The sequence below is a fragment of the Labeo rohita genome, chromosome 8 (assembly GCF_022985175.1).
Source record: "Labeo rohita strain BAU-BD-2019 chromosome 8, IGBB_LRoh.1.0, whole genome shotgun sequence".
Lineage (NCBI taxonomy): Eukaryota > Metazoa > Chordata > Actinopteri > Cypriniformes > Cyprinidae > Labeo > Labeo rohita.
The window spans coordinates 12,189,434-12,212,592 of record NC_066876.1 but is presented as its reverse complement, the minus strand read 5'-3'; the positions used below and the strand labels follow the sequence as shown (position 1 = coordinate 12,212,592).

The 23,159-nt window shown below is 35.2% G+C and overlaps 1 protein-coding gene across 3 annotated transcripts in view; it reads left to right on the top strand.

Moving 5' to 3' along the window:
- Nucleotides 1-7,473: 7,473 nt before the first annotated feature.
- Nucleotides 7,474-23,159, top strand: part of gfra2a (GDNF family receptor alpha 2a) — a 90,846-nt gene continuing 75,160 nt past the window's right edge. For all 3 annotated transcript variants that reach the window (XM_051117692.1, XM_051117691.1, XM_051117690.1), the window contains exons 1-2: nt 7,474-8,037; nt 9,663-9,968. In XM_051117692.1, the coding sequence (XP_050973649.1) occupies nt 7,944-8,037; nt 9,663-9,968 (400 nt within the window). In that variant the 5' untranslated portion in view covers nt 7,474-7,943. The remainder of the gene's footprint in view (nt 8,038-9,662; nt 9,969-23,159) is intronic.

Genomic DNA, 23,159 nt, shown 5'->3' with positions numbered 1-23,159 from the left:
AAGAAAGAAAGAAAGAAAAACAGCTAAAACCAGTCTATGCTGGTTGTCTAGTCTTAGCTGGTTTAATCTGAAAATAGCTAGTTTAAAGTTAGTTGATCTTTTAGCAGGTCTCCCAGATTGACCAGCTAAGACCAGCCTGTCCAGTTAAAAGTGGCCAAATCACTTTAAAATCAGCATGGGAGACCAACCAAAAAAGCCAACTAGCTTAGGGTGGTTTTAGCTGTATTTCCAGTAGGGAGTTGTTAAGCTTTGCTATAGTAATAGACAGCTTAAATACACCATAAGTCTCATAGCACAAAAGTTTTCACGCCCTCAATAAAACTCTTGGTGGTTTTGATGGATTTGACCATCGGGTTTGCGTAAACCATATGTCGGATCAGTTAGAAAAGATATAGCAACCTAAATCAGACCAGTCTGTAGGTCTGAAGTGAGTTTGGTGGTTGTAGCTTGACAGCTGTAGGACGAGATACATTTTAAAATTTAGTCTCAGAAGAACAGAAGAAGCTTAAATAGTTATTTTATTTAACCTATACATACATACATACTAATACAATCACTTTGTAATTATATAAGGCATATAACATATTTGTAATCTTTCAAAATGTACACTGTAAAAAGTATTTTTCAAATTTGCAAAATCATGTTTTCCAATAATAGTTAAAAAAAGTTTTTACTTCAAAATGTAATGTCTAATTCAATCTGTTACTTGTGGTGTCATGTCTTTGTTTGAGAATTTATTGCAATTTATGAATTGCTTCTACGCCAAATTTGTTTTCCAGTGTAGCTAGCATATTTTAATATCAAGTACTTTACTTTGGCTGTCTGAATACACAATTCAGATTATACGCAGTCAGTTATTACCTTGGACTGACCTGCAGAGCCTTTTTCACCATGTGCTTTTTTACTAACAACAGAAACTATTTGACTCAAGAAAATCTAAGATCAAAAAACAATGTTTGTGACTCTCCATTTTCCCTCTGGCTGTCAGATGAACTGTGCATTCATTTTACTCCCAGAGATAACAAGAAGGTCAGAGACTGTAAATTTGAATTCATCAGAGTCCTTCCACATACACAAACAGAGATAGGCAGGATCACAGAGGTCCTCCATGTAGGAGCACATGCAGCAGCAACTGTGTACCTGACATGACCTTGTCCGTATCGGCTCTGGCCGCGTGCAGTCCTGCAGAGGAGGATAGTTCAAGAGAGGATCACAGTTCTTTATCCGTCGAGGACAGAGGGTGGGTGTTACAGTAGGTTATGTGATTACGACTCTGACAAGGAGTGTTAAGGTTTAAACCTCTGGAGAAAAAAAAGTGAGAGCAGCACTTCTAAATTAGGAAGAAGAGTGCAAGGTTATTACAATTCACAAAGAGTTGCAGAAGGAGCATTTTCTCCATTTCTCATTTTGATATTGACTAATTCTTTCCTTTGCTCCAGTATAGCCAAGAGCATTAAACCCCGATCTCTCTCTGAACGAGTTTAGCACAGCTTGAGGACATATGCTCTGTCTTCTCTAGTTACAGTGCTGCCTGATGTTCATGTTAGATCATTTACAGTAGCAGAACCTGGTTTAAACCATCATCATGATCTCCTGCCAAATCGAATTTGTCTTATTTAAGAGAGTCTGATTGTATTTTGCCTTTATGACGTTACAAAACGATTATATTGGTCTGGTGCAGGACTGGTAAAGAGAGCTTCATTGTAGAGTCATTGTAAAATACTGGTTAGGTAGTGAAACGTAACACCGTGTCCACAACGGACGCGAGCGGCGTGGTGTGGCAAAATACTATAGAACCCATTATAATCAGTGATGCTGTCTACACTTAATGCGGCGTGGCAAATCCCTGACAGTAAACTGATGCGTCGTTCTATTTATGACGTACTGACACAAAGTTCAAATGATTTCCAGCGGTCGTTTTACTTCGTAGCGTCCAGTGTAGACAACCTGTCGCGTCCGGTGTAGGCACGGTATAAGATTAGCTTAGGGCTCGTCATTTTTTGTCCTGTCTATTAATTTATTTAAGAAAAGTTAAAGTAGTTTGGCATACTCTTTTGTTATTATTATAAATGACATAACTAAAGGAACCCCTGCAGATGCCCATGACTGTGCGTCTCTTAAAATATCAGATGCTGTACAGTAATTTGACCGTTTTTATAAGGCAAAGTTAGTTCAGGTTGTAAAAAGTTGTGATGTGACGCAACAAAAAATATATGGATGTAAGAAACACTTTTAACTCTAAAAAAACGTATCTTAAAAGGTTTGGAAATAATGGTTAAGATGTTCTACTGCTCAAAAATTTGGGGTTGGTAAGATGTTATTATTATAATTATTATTATTATTATTATTATTATTAAGAATTATGCTCACCAGTGGTGCATTTATTTGATATTATATAAACCAATAATGCTGTGAAATATTTTTACTGTTTAAAATAACTGTTATTTTGATATATTTTGAAATATAATTCATTCCTGGCAGCAAAGCTGAGATTTCTGCATCATTAGTCCAGTCTTCAGTGTCACAAGATCATTCAGAAATCATTCTAATATGCTGACATGATGCTCAGGAAACATTACTTATTATTATCAATGTTGAAAACAGTTGTGCTGTTTCATATTATTGTGAAAACCATTGAAAAAAAAAAAAAAAAAAAAAAAAAAATTCTAGATTCTCTGATGAATAGAAAGTTGGTTTTAAAAATGGGTTTAAGTCAGTTATTTCAGTGTGTCAGTATGAAATATCAGTTTACATTTCCAAACATTTATTTTGCCATTAATTGTAATAATCCAGAGAGATTTTTGTTTGCACAAGGAGTCTGACAACAGCCAGTGCTCCACACAGAGATCTGATCTCACCATCATCCAGTCTGTCTGGAATGACATGAAGAAACAGAATAACTGAAACAGACTAAATCCAAAAGAACTGTGACAACGTCTCCAAGATGCTTCAAGAAACCTACCTGCAAAGCTACAGTATTGTTAAAAGTTTTAGGCACTTGTGTAAAAATGCTGTAAAATGAGGATGCTGTCAAAATAATTTCACAAATAGACTTTCTTTATCAATTAACTTCTATTAACTAAATTAAATCAACATTTGGTGTGACCATCTTTTGCGTTTAAAGCAGCTTTTGCCCTAGGTGCACTTGTGCATAGTTTTTCAGGTGGCTTTGCAGGCAGATCTCTTGAACCATTTTTTAGCTGGTGAAAAGCTGGTGTTCTAGTAATTTTGGCCAACCACTGTATATAAATAGAAATCTTTTGTAACAATGAAAATTATTTACTGTCCCATTTGATAATTTTAAAGCATCATTGCTGAATAAATGTATTTATTAAGTAAAAAAAAAAAGTGTTTAAAAACCATATGATTCCAACATGACTACAAATTGCCCTATAGGCACACAACATCATACAATATTTGGTTAAATTTAGGTTGCGACCTCAGGTGACCAAAATTCAATATCAATTCAACGTCTAATGTCAACATTTAATATGATGTCCAATACCGATGTCAGATGATGATATTTTGTTGTTTTTAGGTTGTGTAACCAAAATCCAACATTGAGTCAATTGTCAGATTGACGTCAAATACTGACGTCAACCCAATTTTCATTCTGTCCAGTGTTGGGGTCCAGTGTTAACCTGACGTTATATTGACGTCCTGTGCCTGCTGGGTGTACACTTCTAAGAATTTGGAACTTGTTTTAAACTAGATTTTTTAAAATTAGTTTTTTTTTTTTTTTTTGGACATCATTGACCCATATGGATAGTCGACAAGGCCTGCATAAAATTACTTTCCGATGATGGCAAGTGTACAGCTTAGACATGATTATATTTCAAAGAAATATAATACACATAGCAATACGGGTGTCTGTTTACATGCTCTCTATTTTTATCTGCTTTCAAAAGCTTGTGCAACTCCCAGATTTGATATCCAAACCAAAGGCATTTTGAAAACATTCCTACTTATCTACAGATTAAACTAACCCACTGACTGGGATGCTGCTAGCATCGCTTACGTTTGTGGCCTGCGAGCAGCTGTTCCAACATTAATATACAACAGATTATTCCCAGTGCACTGACTACATTTTGGGAAATTCTCCCTGAGCGCGCCTGCTTGTAAACAAGCTTTGCCATTAAGCTGAAAGTCCATTCGCACCCAAAAACACACCATAGAAATAGAATAAAACTGATTCCCCACAAATACTGCAATACAGCCAGAAGGTGTTTTCTACAACATCAAAGAACATCTACTTTCCCTCTTGGCGGTGTGTAATCCCCTTGTGAGTCTGCTGGCGTGGTCTAAATTTGGCTCGGTGGCTCACTAGACCCAACAGAGGCTTAATGGCACCAAATCGGTGGGATTCTTACCATGCTGAAATGAAGGACACTTGCCTAACCAAGGACACGGCTAGCCTGACAGATTAGACACCAGAGGGATTAAAAAGAGACATTAATTAACATGAAAAAACAGATGAACGATGATGCAGCAGGTCCAAACCCAGAGCTTTAGCTTCTCATCGCTAGAATCTGTTAAAAAAAAAGCAAAATCCCAGAGAGACAGCCGGCCCATCAGTCAGACTGAACCCATGGCACTTTCGCGACTGAACTCGGAAGACAACTCGAGTATTAGAAAAAGGGGCTTGACAGCAACATGTACATGTCTTCATCATCAACTTATAGTCGGGTCATTTTTCACCAGTCCGTTGTCTTGTCTTTCAATAGAGCTGCTCTGTGATTAATGAGCGGTCTGGAATGTGTTCAGCCAGTGACATACAGTGAGACTATTATGCCAAGTGATCTATACAGCCTTTGATGAGCAGCCTTTCCTCCCACAACACTGGGAAATACCATCTTATCTCAGGAAATTTTAGGACATTAGAAGGGTATTTTAGCATTATTATCTAATCCGTCAGCCAATGTTTGTTCTCGTGAACTTCTCTCCTCTGTGATGGGAGTAATTGAACAGGCAATGAGAGATAACTTTAACAGTACACTGCATATGCTGCCTGCTGCTGGAGAGGTTAATCTGAGCAACACACTCTGACAACACTAGTGGTTTTTACTCATTGCTTTAGTTCCCATTTCAAACTTTTTAAATTACTTCATCCAAGATTAAACTTTACAATGTTCGAATGAAATTAATGACAATTCCTTTATCATTTGCTCATTAATTAATCATGCTTTGTTCTACGTGGCACATGAGTTGGATGTCCGAACTACGACTCTAAAAATGGCAGAAAACACATCAAATGTCTCTGTATTTTTATGTTTAATTGTATTAGTATTAGTGCAAGATGAAATACGAAGAAGCTAAACACATTTCAGTGTTTTGTCTCATCCAAACTTGTAATAGTATCTAAAGATTTGTGAGAGTTTAGGAGGAATCCTCTGAAGGGGGAAATGTCACAACATCGACATTTTGGTAGCACAGGATAAAAGTTGCCAGAGTGACACTTGCCTTAGGAGGCTGCTCTGATCTGAAAGACAAAAATGGGATTTTCACTTAAAATACTTCATGTCTAAACATATATAAAATGCAACTTTTAAAGTCGTCATCCTAAACTTGGGTTTCAGCATCATCAGTATGGATTATAAATATTATTAGTGGATAGGCAGTGGTTTGTTGTTAAGATGTTACACACAGATTACTATTTAGATTTACAGAGATATGTGTGTTTTTTTTTATGCAAGACAATAAGGGTATTAAGTTTTGCACTGTATTGTTGGCCATTTGACCCAATAAAATTGGATAATGGTGTTGCTTATTTGGACTTTTAGACTAAAACGCACTCGCTTTTCTCTTCTACTCTCTACTTTCATCTTTGTTTACCAGCCTTAAATGTCATAGAAAGAATAAGTAGGAATTTTAAAAGCTCTTATAACCCTATAAGTGACTTAGAACTCAAGGAGTTCAGTAATACCTGTTGAAAGCCATCCATTAACACTCCCATTTATCTCAGTGGCACCAGCTCAGCTGGTCCATGGCTCTCCAGACGTACAGTATGTGGTTTGAAATATGGCATCTTTTCTCCTAGACGCTTACTTCTGCCAGATTTTTTTTTCTTTCTGTTTGAGCCAAAAAATCTAGCCCATCACCTGAACCATAAATGCTACTTGACAAATGCATTCAGAGATACAGGATAGTGCCGGCATGGCAACTGTGATTGACTGATGGCACCAAGAAAGTTCCAAAGAAAAGTCCATTTTAGATTATTAAAGAGCTCTTTGAAAAGAGGGAATATACAGTACTTTACTTGTAAAAATGTTAACTTCTTCCAAACTAAAGAACATAACTGAATGGCCATCAATAGAAAAAGAAATAAAAGTTCCAAAAAGGGAATTTTGAAAGGATGAAGAACCATTTTTGGTTTTCAAATAATCTTTTAGTGAACAGTTCCTAAAATAAGCATTTTTTCCACTATAAAGAACCTATTGTGCGAAAACCTTTATTTTTTAGGAGTGCATACACTCTTAACAATAAAGGTGCTTCACGATGCCAAACCTTTTTTGTCTCAGTGGTTCCATAAAGAACCTTTAACATTTGAAGAACCTTTCTGTTTCACAAAAGATTCTTTGTGGCAAAAGAAGGTTCTTCAGATTATAAAAAGGTAAGAAAGAGGTGGTTCTTTAAAGAACCTTTGACTGAATGGTTCTTTGTGGAACCAAAAATGGTTCTTCTATGGCATCGCTGTGAAGAACACTTTAAAGCACCTTTATTTTTAAGAGTGTAATAGTAGCTCTATAAGAGCATCTACAAACAGGGCCTAACGGGACCATGTTAACCATGTTTAACCAGCCTTGACTTCGTAATATAACCAAACACTGCAGAGTCATCCAAAGAATAACCCTTGTCTTTGGCCAGAGTTCACTGACTTCATAATTCATATTAACATTACTCCCGCGATTGACCAGTTCAAATAAACACCACCTGTTTCTAGAAATGCAGGCACATTTTAAATGACATCAAGTTCTTGTCTCCCTGCAATATTTACATTAGATATGCAAATAGCCTAATTACAATGTTTTCACACACTGTGTAGCTAATTATATCAGATGATTACATGCATTAACTTGGGTGATGATGATGATGATGATGCGACATCTCTCCAGAGACCTGTGAGTCTTCAAATCCATTGCATAAGTATTCCTAAATAGATTAGTTTATTGGTACATCTCAATCCATCTTGAGGGTTGAAAATTGCCCAAAACCCTTTTGAAATTAGCCACAGATAAGCCTAGCCAGGCAGAAAGACCATAAATCCTTCTTGAATGCTCACAGATGAGCATTCCGTTTTTGTACAGTAGTTACACAAATGCAAGAGCAGTTACTGACCTCTTGTCAAAAGTTGCATTTATCCTTTGCCCTAAAACTTATTAATTAGCCATAGTGTGTTGAGTCAGCTTGACTCCCTGTTTGTTCGCGCTTTGATTAACTCATCCGCCGCCGGATCATTTAACATGTGGGCTGGAGCGCGTAACGGTGCCTCGCTTCTCAGGAGCGCACTGCCTCCGCCAGATACAGAAGTCTGTCCGCAGAGCTCCGCCGTCTGAAGTTTCTCACTGCCTTTGCTTGGGAATTTCATTTCGGAGATAAACGGGAGCGGGAATATTCTATAGAGGAGCGTTGCTTTAGTAAGCCAGACGGTTCAATTTTGCGTCCTTTGCAATAGTATAACATCAGCATTGGGAAATATGCGTCTGTCCACACGAAACCAGCACGAGTAAACGGTTCCTACGGAAACCTGGGGTTTAGATCCCCTCCTGAGCGGAATAGAGAACTTTTCCCTCTGTATATGAGGCTTTGGATTATTTAGACGGGAAAACGAATCATGGTTCGACAAACGCTGGATACAATTTGGGATTTTTAAGGTCATAGAGCGTTTAGAGCAGCATTGGTATTTTAAGAGGACTAAGCAGAATACAGTCATTTGGAGGGAACATATGACAGCACGAACGGCACCTTTTAACGTACGCGGACTCTCTATCAGAAACAGAAACATGTATATCTATATCTACGGCTTTCTGCTCTTTCTAGGTAAGTTTTTGATTATATGTACAACCTTTTGCGAGATTTAGCCTTTTTAAGTAAAAGCAAAATCTCCTCATGCTATTTTATTTAACCTTTAGGTTAATTTATTTAATTTTACTTTCCTTCAGTAAATACGATAATTAAGTGAGGGAATTAGGCTACATTATATTTTGATACCATGCTAGTTCATGAACTTGTGTGAATTAAGGTGAGGTCAAGTTTGATAGCAAGCGGAAAAATTACGATAGTCATTCATCATGTTTGTTTTCATTTATTTGAAATTTTATATGAACTTTATGATACTCGCATATTTAAATCTATGGTAATTGTGTAATGCAAGTTACATGAGCTGCGTTTCATTCCTTCTGTATGAAGGTAACTGATCACGCTATTTTATAGTTACATGACGTCTAATTGTTATATAATCAGTATCGTATAGTTCAAATACCACTCATTAAGAGTCGGCGTATAGAGAATAAATCACAGTATAGAAAATATTGCAATAAAGGTGAGATTTATCAAGGTCACTTTGTAGATTTATTACTGGCCAGTGCACACTGACAAGACTTGATCTTTCTGCGCACCATATGATGAAACTTAAGCTGAATATTTAAACAGTCTGCAGAACATATTAAACATTCAGACATTCTGATATAGATATTTAACCGCAAGTTACGATTTAAATGAGTTTTAATGTTGCGGTGTAATTATATATTTATGTATTGATGTGAAATTGCCTTATACAATAAGTACTAATAATAATTATAATAAATTGTAAAGTGTTCTCTAACTACCTTACAGATTTTCCTCTTTTCATTTGCATTCTTAGAGCATCTTGCAGTATGTCTCAATGTTTTTATTTCTGAAAAATATGCAAAGTATTTATCAGTGATTCGTTGTCCAAGGGTGTGTCTGAATCTTTCATTCTGGTTCTTCTCACTGATGTACTCTAACAGTTTTGAGAAAAAATAAAAATGAGATTGGTAAGTATCCTGATGTATTTACACCTGTAGGTGTCACTGGTGGGTTGCACCTCCGTTATAATGACCCTATGACCAAAAAATAAATTTGCATACATGTAGCTCTCAAACACACAGAAAGACGTCTAAAGGCTAATAATTGTGAAAAAGCAAAAGTGAAAGTATAAAGAGCATTTGTCAGCTGCTAATTAAATCCATTTTTAACAAATACTAAAAAAGGCTGTTATTTACTGGTGACTCATGTCATGCTAATTTGAAGTCTTTTGTGTGACATATATGATATTTTACTCTTCGAGGCATGTTTTTCATACTTTGACACCATTTGGAGCTGTCAAGTGATCCTTGTGAGTCATTAAAATGATTTCACAATCATCTGGTCATTGCCACTGGCTTGATGAGCTTTAAATCGCACACTTTGGCTGTATTAGTCATTGAATAAAATATTATTTTATAATGAGAAAATGAGCAGATGCAGTCACTGATGTCTTTATAGATTCATTTGTCATAGATAAAGACTTGTTAAACTGCTACTGTGTTATTCTATTATAGAATAGTTTTAGCAGGGCATTTCTCAGTTCATATGTTTAACTAAAATAATAAACAAATAAAAATATTATCTGAACCGTCATTCCTCTCCACCCTCCTTCATAGATGAGCTTGTGTTCTCCATGTCGGGCTCTTCCGCTCTATCTGAGTCTGGGCACCAAGACTCAATGGACTGTTTAAGAGCCACCGAGAAGTGTAACCAGGACCAAAAGTGCAGCCATCGCTTCAGGATCATGAGGCAGTGTCTGGCAGGCAAGGACAGGAACACCATGTTGGCCAATAGGGATTGCCAGGTAGCCCTGGAAGTGTTGCAGGAGATGGCTCTGTTCGACTGCCGCTGCAAGAGGGGAATGAAGAAGGAAATGCAGTGTCTGCAGAGTTACTGGAGCATCAACATAGGCCTGACTGAAGGTAAGAGCTCTGTGGGATTACGGATCCATGGATAAATAGTCGGACAGATGCACATGATTGATTCCAGAAAGGCAGTAGGGGAGACAGAGGCTAGTAGTCAGACATTTAACTTCAGTTAATATTTGTCAGAGTAGATTTATGTTATGGACGTTTTCTGTATAGACACCAAAGTCTCTCAAAGTCTGAAAGGCTAAAACAATGCTACTAAACATTTTTATTCATCTAGGAAAATAAAAAGACATATGTACCCCACTTGTAGAAGCAATAAACATTTACATGGAATTACATATAAAAACATTATCATATATATATATATATATATATATATATATATATGAAGAGCTCAGATGCAAAACCCCCTAAAAGCCATCTTGGTCAAAAATGAGATAATGATACTGAGTGAATACTCTAGACACATATTATATGTCCATCAAATACTTCTACTTCATACTCGCTTAAATCCTCAGCCCAATCAGAATTACCGGTACTTATATGTACCGGTACATACATATATATCAAATAAATGTTGTTCTTTCTGCACTTTCATGTTGATTTACGTGTAGATTCACAGTTGTGATTTTTTTTTATTACTATTCATACAAAATATAATACAATTTTTGAATTTTTTATAAAAATATTAACGTTTAAAATAAATGTTGTTCTTTCTGCACTTTCATGTATATTTATGTGTAGATTTACAGTTGTGTATTTATTTATTTATTTATTTATTTATTGATTTATTTATTTAATACAAAATTGATAGTGTTATTTATCAATGGTGGATTTTCTATATTTGATCTGGCATTGAAATATATATATATATCTATATATATATTATATATATATATATATATACATATTAAAAGGTGCATTTTATTTAATCTGGCATTTATTATTAAAATAATAATAATAATAATAATAATAATAATGTTACGAAATATTTATATTTCAAATATATGTTTTTTTATACAAAATTAATAGTGTTATTTATCAATAGTGGATTTTCTATATTTGATCTGGCATTGAAATATATACACTGTGTGCAGAATTATTAGGCATGTTGATATTCTGGTCATATTTTTTTTCCAAACACATTTTACCAATTCCAAACCACATCAGTCTTAATAACTACTGTCAATTTTGTATTTAATCATTTATATGTGATATATAATTGTCCGTGAAGGCTGGAAGTGAAAAACTCCTTATATTTAGGTGTGCATAATTATTAGGCATGTTTTCTTTTACAGATAAAATGAGCCAAAAAAGATATTTAACCCAGACTGAAAAGTCCAAATTATTAAATGCCCATGAGAAGAATGCAATACTAATGCATTACAAGAATTTGCAAAGTTAAGGCTTGACCATTGGACAGCAAAATGCTTGTTGAGTCTGCATGGTCAGAAAAAACAGGTGGAGAAGAAAAGATGCATGTTAACTGCAAAAGAATTAGGAATTAAGGTGAAGAATTAGGTGTGACACCATCAGGAACCGTTTCCAGTTCTCCAGCGCCACCATTTTCCAGAACTGCAACCTACCTGGAGTCTTCAGAAGTGCAATGTGTCAGGTTCTCAGAGACTTTGCTTGGTAAAAAATCCTAAAAAATGCCCCTGACTTAATAAGAATAACAAGCTGATGTGTTGTGAAATACATGAAGACAGTTTTTTTTTTTTTTTTTTTATATAGGCTTTATAGACAGATGAGTTGAGAGTGACTCTTGAAGGACAAGCATCACATCCTCTTGTACCTCTGATTCAAGAATTTATCTTCCAAAATCTGGCAGTAAGTTTTGGGAGTTCATGTTTAGTCTCCTATCCTGAAAAGTCTGACTTGCAGAGATGGACTAAAATGAACTCCCAAAAATTACTGCCAGATTTTGGAAGATAAATTCTTGAATCAGAGGTACAAGAGGATGTGATGCTTGTCCTTCAAGAGTCACTCTCAACTCATCTGTCTATAAAGCCTATAAAAAAAAAAGAAAAATGTCTTCATGTATTTAACAACACGTCAGCTTGTTATTCTTGTAAGTCAGGAGCATTTTTTAGGATTTTTTACCAAGCAAAGTCTCTGAGAACCTGACACATTGCACTTCTGAAGACTCCAGGTAGGTTGCAGTTCTGGAAAATGGTGGCGCTGGAGAACTGGAAACGGTTCCTGATGGTGTCACACCTAATTCTTCACCTTAATTCCTAATTCTTTTGCAGTTAACATCCATCTTTTCTTCTCCACCTGTTTTTTCTGACCATGCAGACTCAACAAGCATTTCGCTGTCCAATGGTCAAGACTTAACTTTGCAAATTCTTGTAATGCATTAGTATTGCATTCTTCTTATGGGCATTTAATAATTTGGACTTTTCAGTCTGGGTTAAATATCTTTTTTGGCTCATTTTATCTGTAAAAGAAAACATGCCTAATAATTATGCACACCTAAATATAAGGAGTTTTTCACTTCCAGCCTTCACGGACAATTATATATCACATATAAATGATTAAATACAAAATTGACAGTAGTTATTAAGACTGATGTGGTTTGGAATTGGTAAAATGTGTTTGGAAAAAAAATATGACCAGAATATCAACATGCCTAATAATTCTGCACACAGTGTATATATATATATATATATATATATATATATATATATATGCATTGCAAAAAAAATATGTATAACGATATGAAATATTTATATTTCAAATACATGTTCATTCTGCACTTTCATGTAGATTTACATGTAGATTTACAATTGTGTATTATTATTATTATTATTTTAAATACAAAATTATATATATATATATATATATATATATGATCTGGCATTGATAAAAAATGACAGGAAAAAAATAAATAACGTTACAAAACATTTCTATTTCAAATAAATGTAGTTATTTCTGCACATTGTATTCATTAAAGAAACCTGAACAAAAATGTATCACAGTTTCCACAAAAAAAAAAAAAAAATTATTATGCAGCACATCTGTTTTCAACATTGATAACAATAAGAAATGTTTCTTGTGCATCAAATCAGCATATTGCAGTTTCTGAAGGATCATGTGACAGTGGAGACTGGAGTAATGACTGATGGCACAACAGAAATTACATTTTAAAACATTAAAAAAAGAAAAGAGTTATTTAAAACAGCAATAATATTTCAGTACTTTCACTGTTCATATATTTGAAATCGTATAAATATGATGATGTACAATTATTCTAATGTAAGAAGGATTCAATAACCACTGGTAAAGAAAACACATTTGTGGAGTTACTAAGTTACCATAACATCCACGCATGACAACTAGCCCCAGTCTCTCCTCTGTCACAGAGTGCACAAAGTACATCGCTATTCATATATACAGTGCAATTTGAGAAAAGTAGAGTCCTGTGGCAGCGGATGGGATGTGCATTAGCTGGTAGTGCTGTCAGGCCCATGAATGAGAGAAAACTGTCCTTGTGTACTGACATTACTCCTCGCTGGGGAAACAGCCAGAAGTAATGCGGAGCGGGCGGGCACGGGAGGAGGGTGAGGACGCAGCATTGTGGTGTCATGTTGGCATGAGCTGAATATATATGACTTGATCAGTTTTGGCTAAACATCTCAATGTGATGCAGCTCGTTTTTCTGCTCTAAAGCAAGCACAATCCCGTTTGCATTTTTTTAGTGTCTTTATATTCACTCAAGATTACTTTTTGTGCTAGAATGTAATTTCTGATTTGCAGTCAAGCTAGATTTTGATGCATGAGAGTGTTTCCAATATTCTCACTGATGTATTTTTTCATGAATATATTATGATTTCATATATTCAGATTTTTTTTCACTGTCAAACTATCCATACATTAGAAAGCACTGCAATAAGGCTGGTTGGAAATCATTTTGGGCCTGAACAGAGGAGTCATTCAATGCCAGGATGTAGCAGTCTGACTTAACTCACAGTTAGCTGAGCACACATTCACTGTGATGAACACACAATGCGCCGCTCCCTCTGGTTTTGTGAAATGCAACACCACCAGTTGATCTGTTGCTTTGGATCTAAAGCTGCATTGCAAGAAACATTGTAGCCTCTCTGAGTTATACAGTATAAGGGCCATTCTGTTTTGGTAGAATGGCTCATGTGCCCTGTGGTTATGGAATATTCTTTATGTCTGAAATGGTCAAGCAGATGCAAACTGAACCGTGTGAAGTCAAACCGATTGATTGACCTCATTTTGAGCACTCATGCATACAGTACCAACCCCCATGTGAACAGAGCGTCCCGAGCTTATTGGCCCTACTCCCTCAATACTGTTAACAAGATGTTGTTATAGATTGCTTATGAGATGAAGATGCATCCCTTATTGCCTTGTTGTGCACTGTTCTTGTCCTGTTCCATTACATCAGAGAGTGTATCCCAATGCAAGCTTACAATACAAATGCAAGCTAAATCTTTTTGGTAGAGATTGTTTACTTTATGAAATTATTACATTATTACAATGGAAACCGTTTGTAAAGTAATCTAAATGTGACCCTGAACCACAAAACCACAAGTGTAGATTTTCTGAAACTGAGATTTATACATTATGTGAAAGCTGAATAAGTAAGCTTTCCATTGGTTTGTTATAGTTTGGTAGGATAGGACAATATTTGGCCGAGATATAACTATTTGAAAATCTGCAATCTAAGGCTGCAAAAAATGTAGAGAAAAAATATAGAGAAAATCGCCTTTAAAGTTGTCCAAACTAAGTTCTTAGCAATGCATTAATATATATATATATATATATATATATATATGAAAAAATCAAAAATTATGTTTTGATATATTTACGGAGGAAATTTACAAAATATCTTCATGGAGTATGATCTTTACTTAATATCCTAATGATTTTTGGCATGAAAGAAAAATCAATCATTTTGACCCATACATTTTTGGCTACTGCTAGAAATATACTTATGCTACTTAAGACTGGTTTTGTGGTCCAGGGTCACAAATGTGCTTCATCTGGTAACATTGCACAGTTATTATAATAAATAGGAAATAGGAATATGAAAATAAAATAAATTATAAAAATTATGAATATATTATAAAAATATATTTGAGTTATTCTTGAATGAAGTACAAATGGCTGGAATTATGCTAATACAGGCTGTCAGCGTTTGTGGGCGGAGCCTGAGCAATATGATGTCATACTGCTCAGAAAATCAAAATGGCTTGATAATAGAGACTGTTTGGATTTTTGGGGGATTAAAAAAAAAAAGTGAATGTATTTTAATCATTGTAGGGTGGTTGTGACCTCACATTGCTAAGAGACATTTATATGCAAATGCCACGTAAAAATTAATTTTGCATCTGATGGCTCCTTTAAACAGTAAGGCATTGTTTAATTTGACTTGACTTCATTAGGTTCCACCACTGAAAGGTCATTTTAGGTACAACAACTGCAGGTATTTAGAGTAGTTCACATGAGTCCAGTCTTAAAGGTTTGATGTGTTTATCTGTAGATTTCCTATGTCGGTTTGGAATTATTTAGATAAGCAGTTTTGTTTTTCCCAAAACATTGTTTCTGTTGAAGATGTTGATTCTGCTGAGTTTCTTGTTCTGTAAGATTGATGTTTGCTTATAGAACAAGCTGGTCTAACTATCTCCAAATGGCATCACATAACTACTCAGTGGAGGGAAAGCTATCTGTTAGCATTTCCATTCATCTCAGCATCACTTGATGGAAGTACACTTTGAATTTGAAATTTTCACTCATAGGGATGAAGCTGTTATGCCAGTCACCTGAGTTGTAAATGCAATGCAGCTAATGCTGCCTTCACCTGCTATCAGAAAATTTCTATTTCCCATTCATGAAGTCGTTGTTACGAGCTTGTCACATTCAAGAGCTTTATTGTCGGAAAGAATAAAATGAATTATTTAATTGGTTGATAACCATAAACATTCACCGTGCTAGATAGCTACTTAAGACTGGTTTTGTGGTCCAGGGTCACAAATATGTTTCATTTGGCAACACTGCACAGTTACTATAATAAAAAAGAATATTAAAATAAAATAAATTATAAAAATTATAAATATAAAAATATATTTTAGTCATTTTTCGAATGAAGTACAAATGGCTGAGGGCAAAAATATGCTAATACGAGACAGCCTGTCAGCATTTGTGGGCGGGGCCTGAGCAATATGATGTCATACTGCTCAGAAAATCAAAACGGCTTGATAGTTGAGATTGTTTAGGTTTTTGGGGGATAAAAAAAAAAAAAAAAAAAGGTGAAGTAGGGTGGTTGTGTCCTCACATTGCAAGGGCACATTTATATGCAAACACCATGTAAAAATGAATTTTGCATCCGATGGCTCATTTAAACAGTACAGCATTGTTTAATTTGACTTGACTTCATTGGGTTGCACCACTGAAAGGTCATTTTAGGTACAACAACTGCAGGTTTTCATGGTAGTTCACATGCATCCAGTCTTATAGATTTAGCTGTAGATTTCCCATGTTGGTTTGAAAGTATTTAGATAAACAGTTTTGTTGTGCCACTTAAAAACTTAGTAGCTGAGTGTTATCATTACAGCAGCTGATTTTCTGCTGAATGTATTTTATAAATCTTATTTTTTGTCATGACTTTACAGGCACATTTCCCAGCAGGGAAACGCATGCAAAACGTGCTGAAAATGCAGTCAGGTGCAGCATTATGCACAGGGGTGAAGAAATGTAGTCTAAATCAGAGAGACATCATACAGTAAAAGGGAGGAGATGGACCACTTAGGAGAAATCTCAACACTTTGCATGATTTGATGAATTAGTTTATGATACCATTGATTGAATTCAAATATGTTAACCTGCATAGAAAATAGCAGCCTGGAGGTGTTGCTTTAACATAAAAGTCTAAAAACAATATGTGCCTATTTGTCATATTTCACTCATTATTTGTTTTTTCTCAGTCTCCATCCAGTCGTCTTTATAGCCATCCATCCGTTTATCCATCCATCATTGTATCAGCTAAGCCTAAATAAGCATGAGAACACTCCGTGCCGGCGTAAAAGGGAAGTGTACTGTTTACCTCTGGGTCCTGAGAGCCGAATTCATTCGATTCTCCACCAACATCATAACAATAGATTAGATAGTTGACAAAGAGTAATTGCTTTCTGCGGTATGTGTGCAACGGTGAGGTGGAAATGCAGTACAGAGGCATGACCTGATATGGGAATAGTATTAGATTTCATTTAAAGGCTCCGGTGTTTCAAGGCTGTGTGTCCTCTGTAGGATGAATATGTGTGAGCAGTTCAGTGGTACAGGTAAAAAGCTCCCTGTTGCTATGTAGGGTTATGCAAGCTCTGTTCTCTGCCTGTCTGCGGTTAATCATGAATACCTTGAATTTAAACACAAGGGAGACTGATGTTTGCTTACAGAACAAGCTGGTCTAACTATCTCCCAATGGCATCACATAACTACTCAGTGGAGGGAAAGCTATCTGTTAGCATTTCCATTCATCTCAGCATCACTTGATGGAAGTACACTCGAATTTGAAATTTTCACTCATAGAGGCTAATGCTGCCTTCACGTGATATAGGAAACTTCCTATTTTCCATGAAGTCGTGATTACGAGCTTGTCACATTCAGGTGCTTAGTTGTTGGAAAGAATGAAATGAATTATTCCATTAGATTATGACATTCATTGTGCTAGATCGTCAGCTTGTTTTCATGTCCAATTTTAGATTAGGAAACTCACATTTACAATAATTCTAATAGCACCTGAAGGCAGAATAATTGCTCTGAAGCAAGAAAATGGCATAGTGACAGTGTTGATTAATTGATGGTGCCATGTTTGAAGTATAGAAAATATGGTAGCACTTTAGTATACGGAATAATTCTCTCTATTAACTAGTTACTTATTAGCATGCCTATTATTAACATATTGCCTGTTTATTAGTACTTATAAAGCATCTATTCTGCATGACTGTAACTACCACCATACTATTAATAAGCATCAAATTAAGAGTTTATTGAGGCAAAAGCCGTAGTTAACAGTTTGTTAACAGCAAGAACTGGACCTTAAAATAAAGTGTGAAAATATTTATCTTTTGTAACTTTTGTACAAATATTTTCATGAATGCATTAGCCGTCAATGAAGAAATGCCACAGAATGTATAGTTACAGCATCTTCTCTCTCATGCTAACAAGCCATTATGAATTTCCATGATTTTTCCGTGACTTTTCAAGTGACTTGTGATGGATAATGTTTTTTAAGAGGCATTTAACAGTCTCAAAGGGCAATTTATAGCCTATTAATATTTATATTCATTATTGAGACTTCCAGTCCTTTTTTATGATTTTAAAAGGCCTGAAAATGACACTTTTCAAATGACTTACTGAGACTAATTTACTTGATAATCTAAATAAAGTGCTGCATGGGTGATGTATTTTTGTAAGCCAAAACCTAGAAACGAGTTAGCGTTTTAGCACTTCCAATTCCAGCATCATGAAATCAATGGATTTTTTGAATGGATTTTGGTTAAATACCTGCAAGGTAATGCTCACTTTTTATTCTAAAACATAAAATACATTAGGAATACAGTCTTGTGATTTTTAAAAGCTTTTACTTTGCTAACAAGTAGCTTAATAACACTTAAAGAAACAGTGCACCCAAAAATAAAATTTCTGTCATGAATTACTCACCCTCATGTCGCTCCACCACGTAAGACTTTCGTTCATCTTAAGAACACAAATTAAGATATTTTTTCATGAAATCCAAGAGCTTTCTGACCCTGAATAGACAGCAACGCAACTACCACATTCAAGGCCCAGAAAGGTAGTATGGTACGGTGACTATATTTTAATTTTCAAAATAGAAAATTATACATATCCACCACAGTTTTATCATACTGTAGGTAGAATGCAAAATGTTTCAATACAAGCATTTCAGTCAAATGTAATTTATGCAATATTTCAAGCCTTTAACCCATGGAAGAAAAACAACTCGCTGCAACCCGTTTAAAATCAGCCCAATTCCGTGGAAAAAAATGTGGATTTGGCAACCCTACATCCAAAACGACCTGCATCCAAAGCGATTTAAATACTCTGCACATTGATAGCGACTCCCTGATGCGTGAAAATTATATTCAATATTAGAATGTTTGCAGGAGCTGGATTGAGAAAACAGTCCCGTGCAAGGCTTTAATACAAAAACGCACACAATGAATGGTGACTGTAGAAAGCAAAAGCCGAATCCCGGACATTTTGGGCAATTTAGAAAAGCCAGTTGGACACATTTTTTAGGTCCAAAAAGTGGACATGTCTGGGGAATAGAGGACGTATGGTCACCCTAAGTAAGGATATCGATAAAATAGTCCAGGTGACATCAGTGGTTTAACAGTAATTTTACGAAGCTACGAGAATACTTTTGTGCGCAAAGAAAACAAAACTAACGACTTTACTGAACATTTTTTTTTCTCTTCTGTATCAGTCTTCATGCTGAACACGTATGTAAAAATCATAAACTTTTGTTGGTCACAGAGCTTATTTTCTGTAATAATCCAAAACACAATGGACAAACCCTGTTGGGTTTTTGTTCAGGAAACTAGCCTGATGCTACTTTCTAACTTGGCCTTCAAAAATACATCATCACTGCAGCACTACATTGTGTCAGACAATAACACTCGGACAAAGCAGAATAATACAAAGTGCACTATTGTGATCAACACAGCATGCATTATGTGGTGTTTTAATTAGGAGTGAATGTTGATTGAGTACTCCCTGAACTGCAGTACTTTACTAAAACAGCATTAGTGACGGTTTATCACCCACCGTTGCTTGAGCTGTGCACTTGTGGACACTGTCAGTATGGCACCGAATCAGTCGTAATTAATTTTGAACCGTTGTGCACTGAACCAGGTTTAACTTAACAGAAGGCTAATTGATTTTGACACAATCTCCCTCGGTTGTCTTACCAAAGACAAACACTTTGTAAGTAATTTTACCATAGGGAAAACTGAAGAAAGCCACTGAGCGGTAGAAAAGGCTTGTGATCTGAGTTTATACCTGAAGGAGATTCTATCTTAAGATACAGACGAATAAAGTTAGGGGAGTAACTGAGATCACAGTTCTTCAAAGTTGAGAACTTAAGAGAGACTCTGCTAAATGGTAGATTAAATTATTATATAATTGCTTCTAATCGTGACACACTTACAGATGACAGAAAGCTACAAAGAAGTGAAGAAACAAAGTGAAGATTTAAAGTTCGAGTTCAATTCAAGTTTAAGCAGTGCTTTTTTACAGAAAATATTTCAGTGTTACAATCAGGAAATATTCTGTTAACTGTAATTGCAGTCTAACAGTTTTGTCTGGAAACTGTTTATCTGTCAAACAGATAAAAATAAGCACTTTTAAGGGACTAATTGATAAAAAGTCAAAGCTAAAAAGATATTTCTGAATGATGTGATTTCAAAGGATCTCAAAGGTTAAAATCTATGACATTAACATAATATGCTTTGAATGAATGGCGTATATAGTTCAGAAAGAGTTATATAATTATCTTCCTTTGATCTTTTGTTTTTATTTCATGGAAGTTGACTTCTGTTCAATTTAAATGTCAGCCTTAGACTTTTTGTCCTGGTTCCCATGGATACTCTAGATTCTCTACGTACGTAATAAATACCTGAGGAGACTGCATCACATCTTGTAAATTAAATATCTTTAATTTCTTATAACCCACTGGTCTATAATTATAGATCCGTCGCCACAGGGGACGGCCAAGACTAGATGGAATGACACCTCATGTCTTCCTAAATATTGTTTATGAGACGTACGTTCTAGCTCATTTTAAATTTCAATTTGAAAGTGAAAGATGGATGACTTTTCTTCAAGGTCACTGTATTGTGAAGCTGACAGGTACCTGAGCAGGTGAATAAGCCATCTGAGTTTAGCAGCAAGGCTCAGCCACAAGCATTCAAGGTCAAGGTTACCGAATAGTAATAGAAATGTAATGACACAAAGTTCCCACAGTCACACTGCAATTTTTATTATTTATTTATTTATTTATTTATTTTTATTGTATTGTATTTTATTTTATTTTATATCAGCATTCATTATCTTGTTTTGAGTAAAAATCTTAAAAAAAAAAAAAAACAGTAAAAGAACATCAATATATATATTAAGATACTGAGACCTATTTAAGAAAAAAATACCAATACATTTCTCTTTCGTTCTTTTTTTCTTTCTTTCTTTCAAGCACAAATTTCTTACACTTAAATGAGCTTGATGCTCAAAACACGAATAATAACAATTAAAACAAGATAAATATATATTATAATATTAAGTTTATACTTAAAACAATAAAAAAAAATGTAAGGTAGGGTTAAAAAAAAAAAACATTCTGTATATACAGAATTTAAATGAAAGACAATTCAATAATCTTGCACAATTTTGCTTCTTAATTAAATATCTCTTATAATAAGGACACTTAGAAAAATACTGGTAGATATGAAATATCAACAAATTTGAAAATGGCTGTTCCCAGGCCTGGAAATTAATAAAAATCTTAACAAGTCAAGCGAAGGTTATGGAAATTGCTATAATGAACATACATTTTTCTAGTTATGCTGAGCTCTAAAATATTTAATAGGATAGAAATTACTCTGTGTGAGTGCAGTCTCTATAAAATGATTATTAAACATCCTTATCCATCACACACTGCTAGAAAAATCATGGAAATTCATTGATAAAATGTATGGGAACCCTGACCACTGGAGACTTGTGAGTTTAAACCCTAGAGGGTCTGTGGTTTTCCCAAAAGAAAACATACAGTATGTATTGCTTTCTGGCATTTTTTCTTTCTCTGTACGCTGGCTCTCTGGAGCTATGATACCAACGGCAAACGCAAAGTATCTTTCCCCAGAATCTAGCTATTAACTCTATGACCGATAGCAGCAGTCAAAGTCTATTACTTCAGTCATCCACTTTCATAAGGACAGGCTGGCCACAGGGAGGCGATAGGACGCCTCACCCCCACCTGCTCTATTTGTCCTCTGCTCCCTCCCTTCTGCCCCGATCCCAGTCCCCCGCCCCCTTCACCCACAGCCACTAAATCATCAGCGCTGGCCCTAGGGCAGCTCAATAGCTCTACACTGGATCACAGACGGTTTCTAAAACTGCCAACCAGCCGGGTGGACCCACATCTGCACACACACACACACATTCACACACTCTCACATTTTCCTTAGAAACATTTGAGCGTGTGTGTGTTTACGTGTGTACAGCAGAGAAGAAATACGATGACAAGCACAGCGCTTGTATCTTCTTGTGAATCCCTTTTTAATGATTTCCATTACTGTAAGTAGAGATGCAGCGAGACAGTACTGTAAGATTGATGAGGCTCTAGGTGTAAAGTTAAAACAGTCTGGGCACTGGGCTGGGAGTGAAAATGCCAGGGTTTAGACTGGGGAAATACCTTATGACTGAACAGCACTGTTCATCCGAAACCAGCAGCCGCTGCAAAACTACAGACAAATATAGAACAACACATTATATATTCCCTGTGGAAAAGGCCAGCTTAGGCCAGCATCATTATCCAGACTAGTTCATGCTGGCTAGCTTTTATGAAGTGTTTGTCCAGTTGGTGTTCACTATTAAACCTGGTCATTAAAACTGATAAATATACTGTTCTACAGTTTGGGTTTGGTAAGATTTTTTTGATGTTTTTGAAAGAAGTCTCTTATGCTCACCAAGGGCATGTTAGAATAAGACAGTAAAGCCAGTAATATTATTTGAATTTCAAATACATTTTATTTTAATATTAATTTTAATATTTAAAATTAAACTGTAATTTATTCTTGATCATTTTCAGCAGCTCTTAAATCATTCTAATATGTGATCCTGGACCACAAAACCATAAGTATATTTGTAGCAATAGCCAACAATACATTGTATAGATCAAAATTATTGATTTTTTCTTTCATGCCAAAAATCAATAGGATATTAAGTAAAGATGTTCCTTGAAGATATTTTGTAAATTTCCTACCATAAATATATCAAAACTTTATTTTTTGATTAGTAATATGCATTGCTAAGAACTTTATTTGGACAACTTTAAAGGTTTATTTTGACCTATTTTTTGACTTTTTTTTTTTTTTTACTGTCAGTTTTGATCCATTTAATACATCCTCGCTAAATAAAATAACTTATTTCCAAGAAAAGTGCATTTATTTACTTACTTAGAAAATGTAGAACACT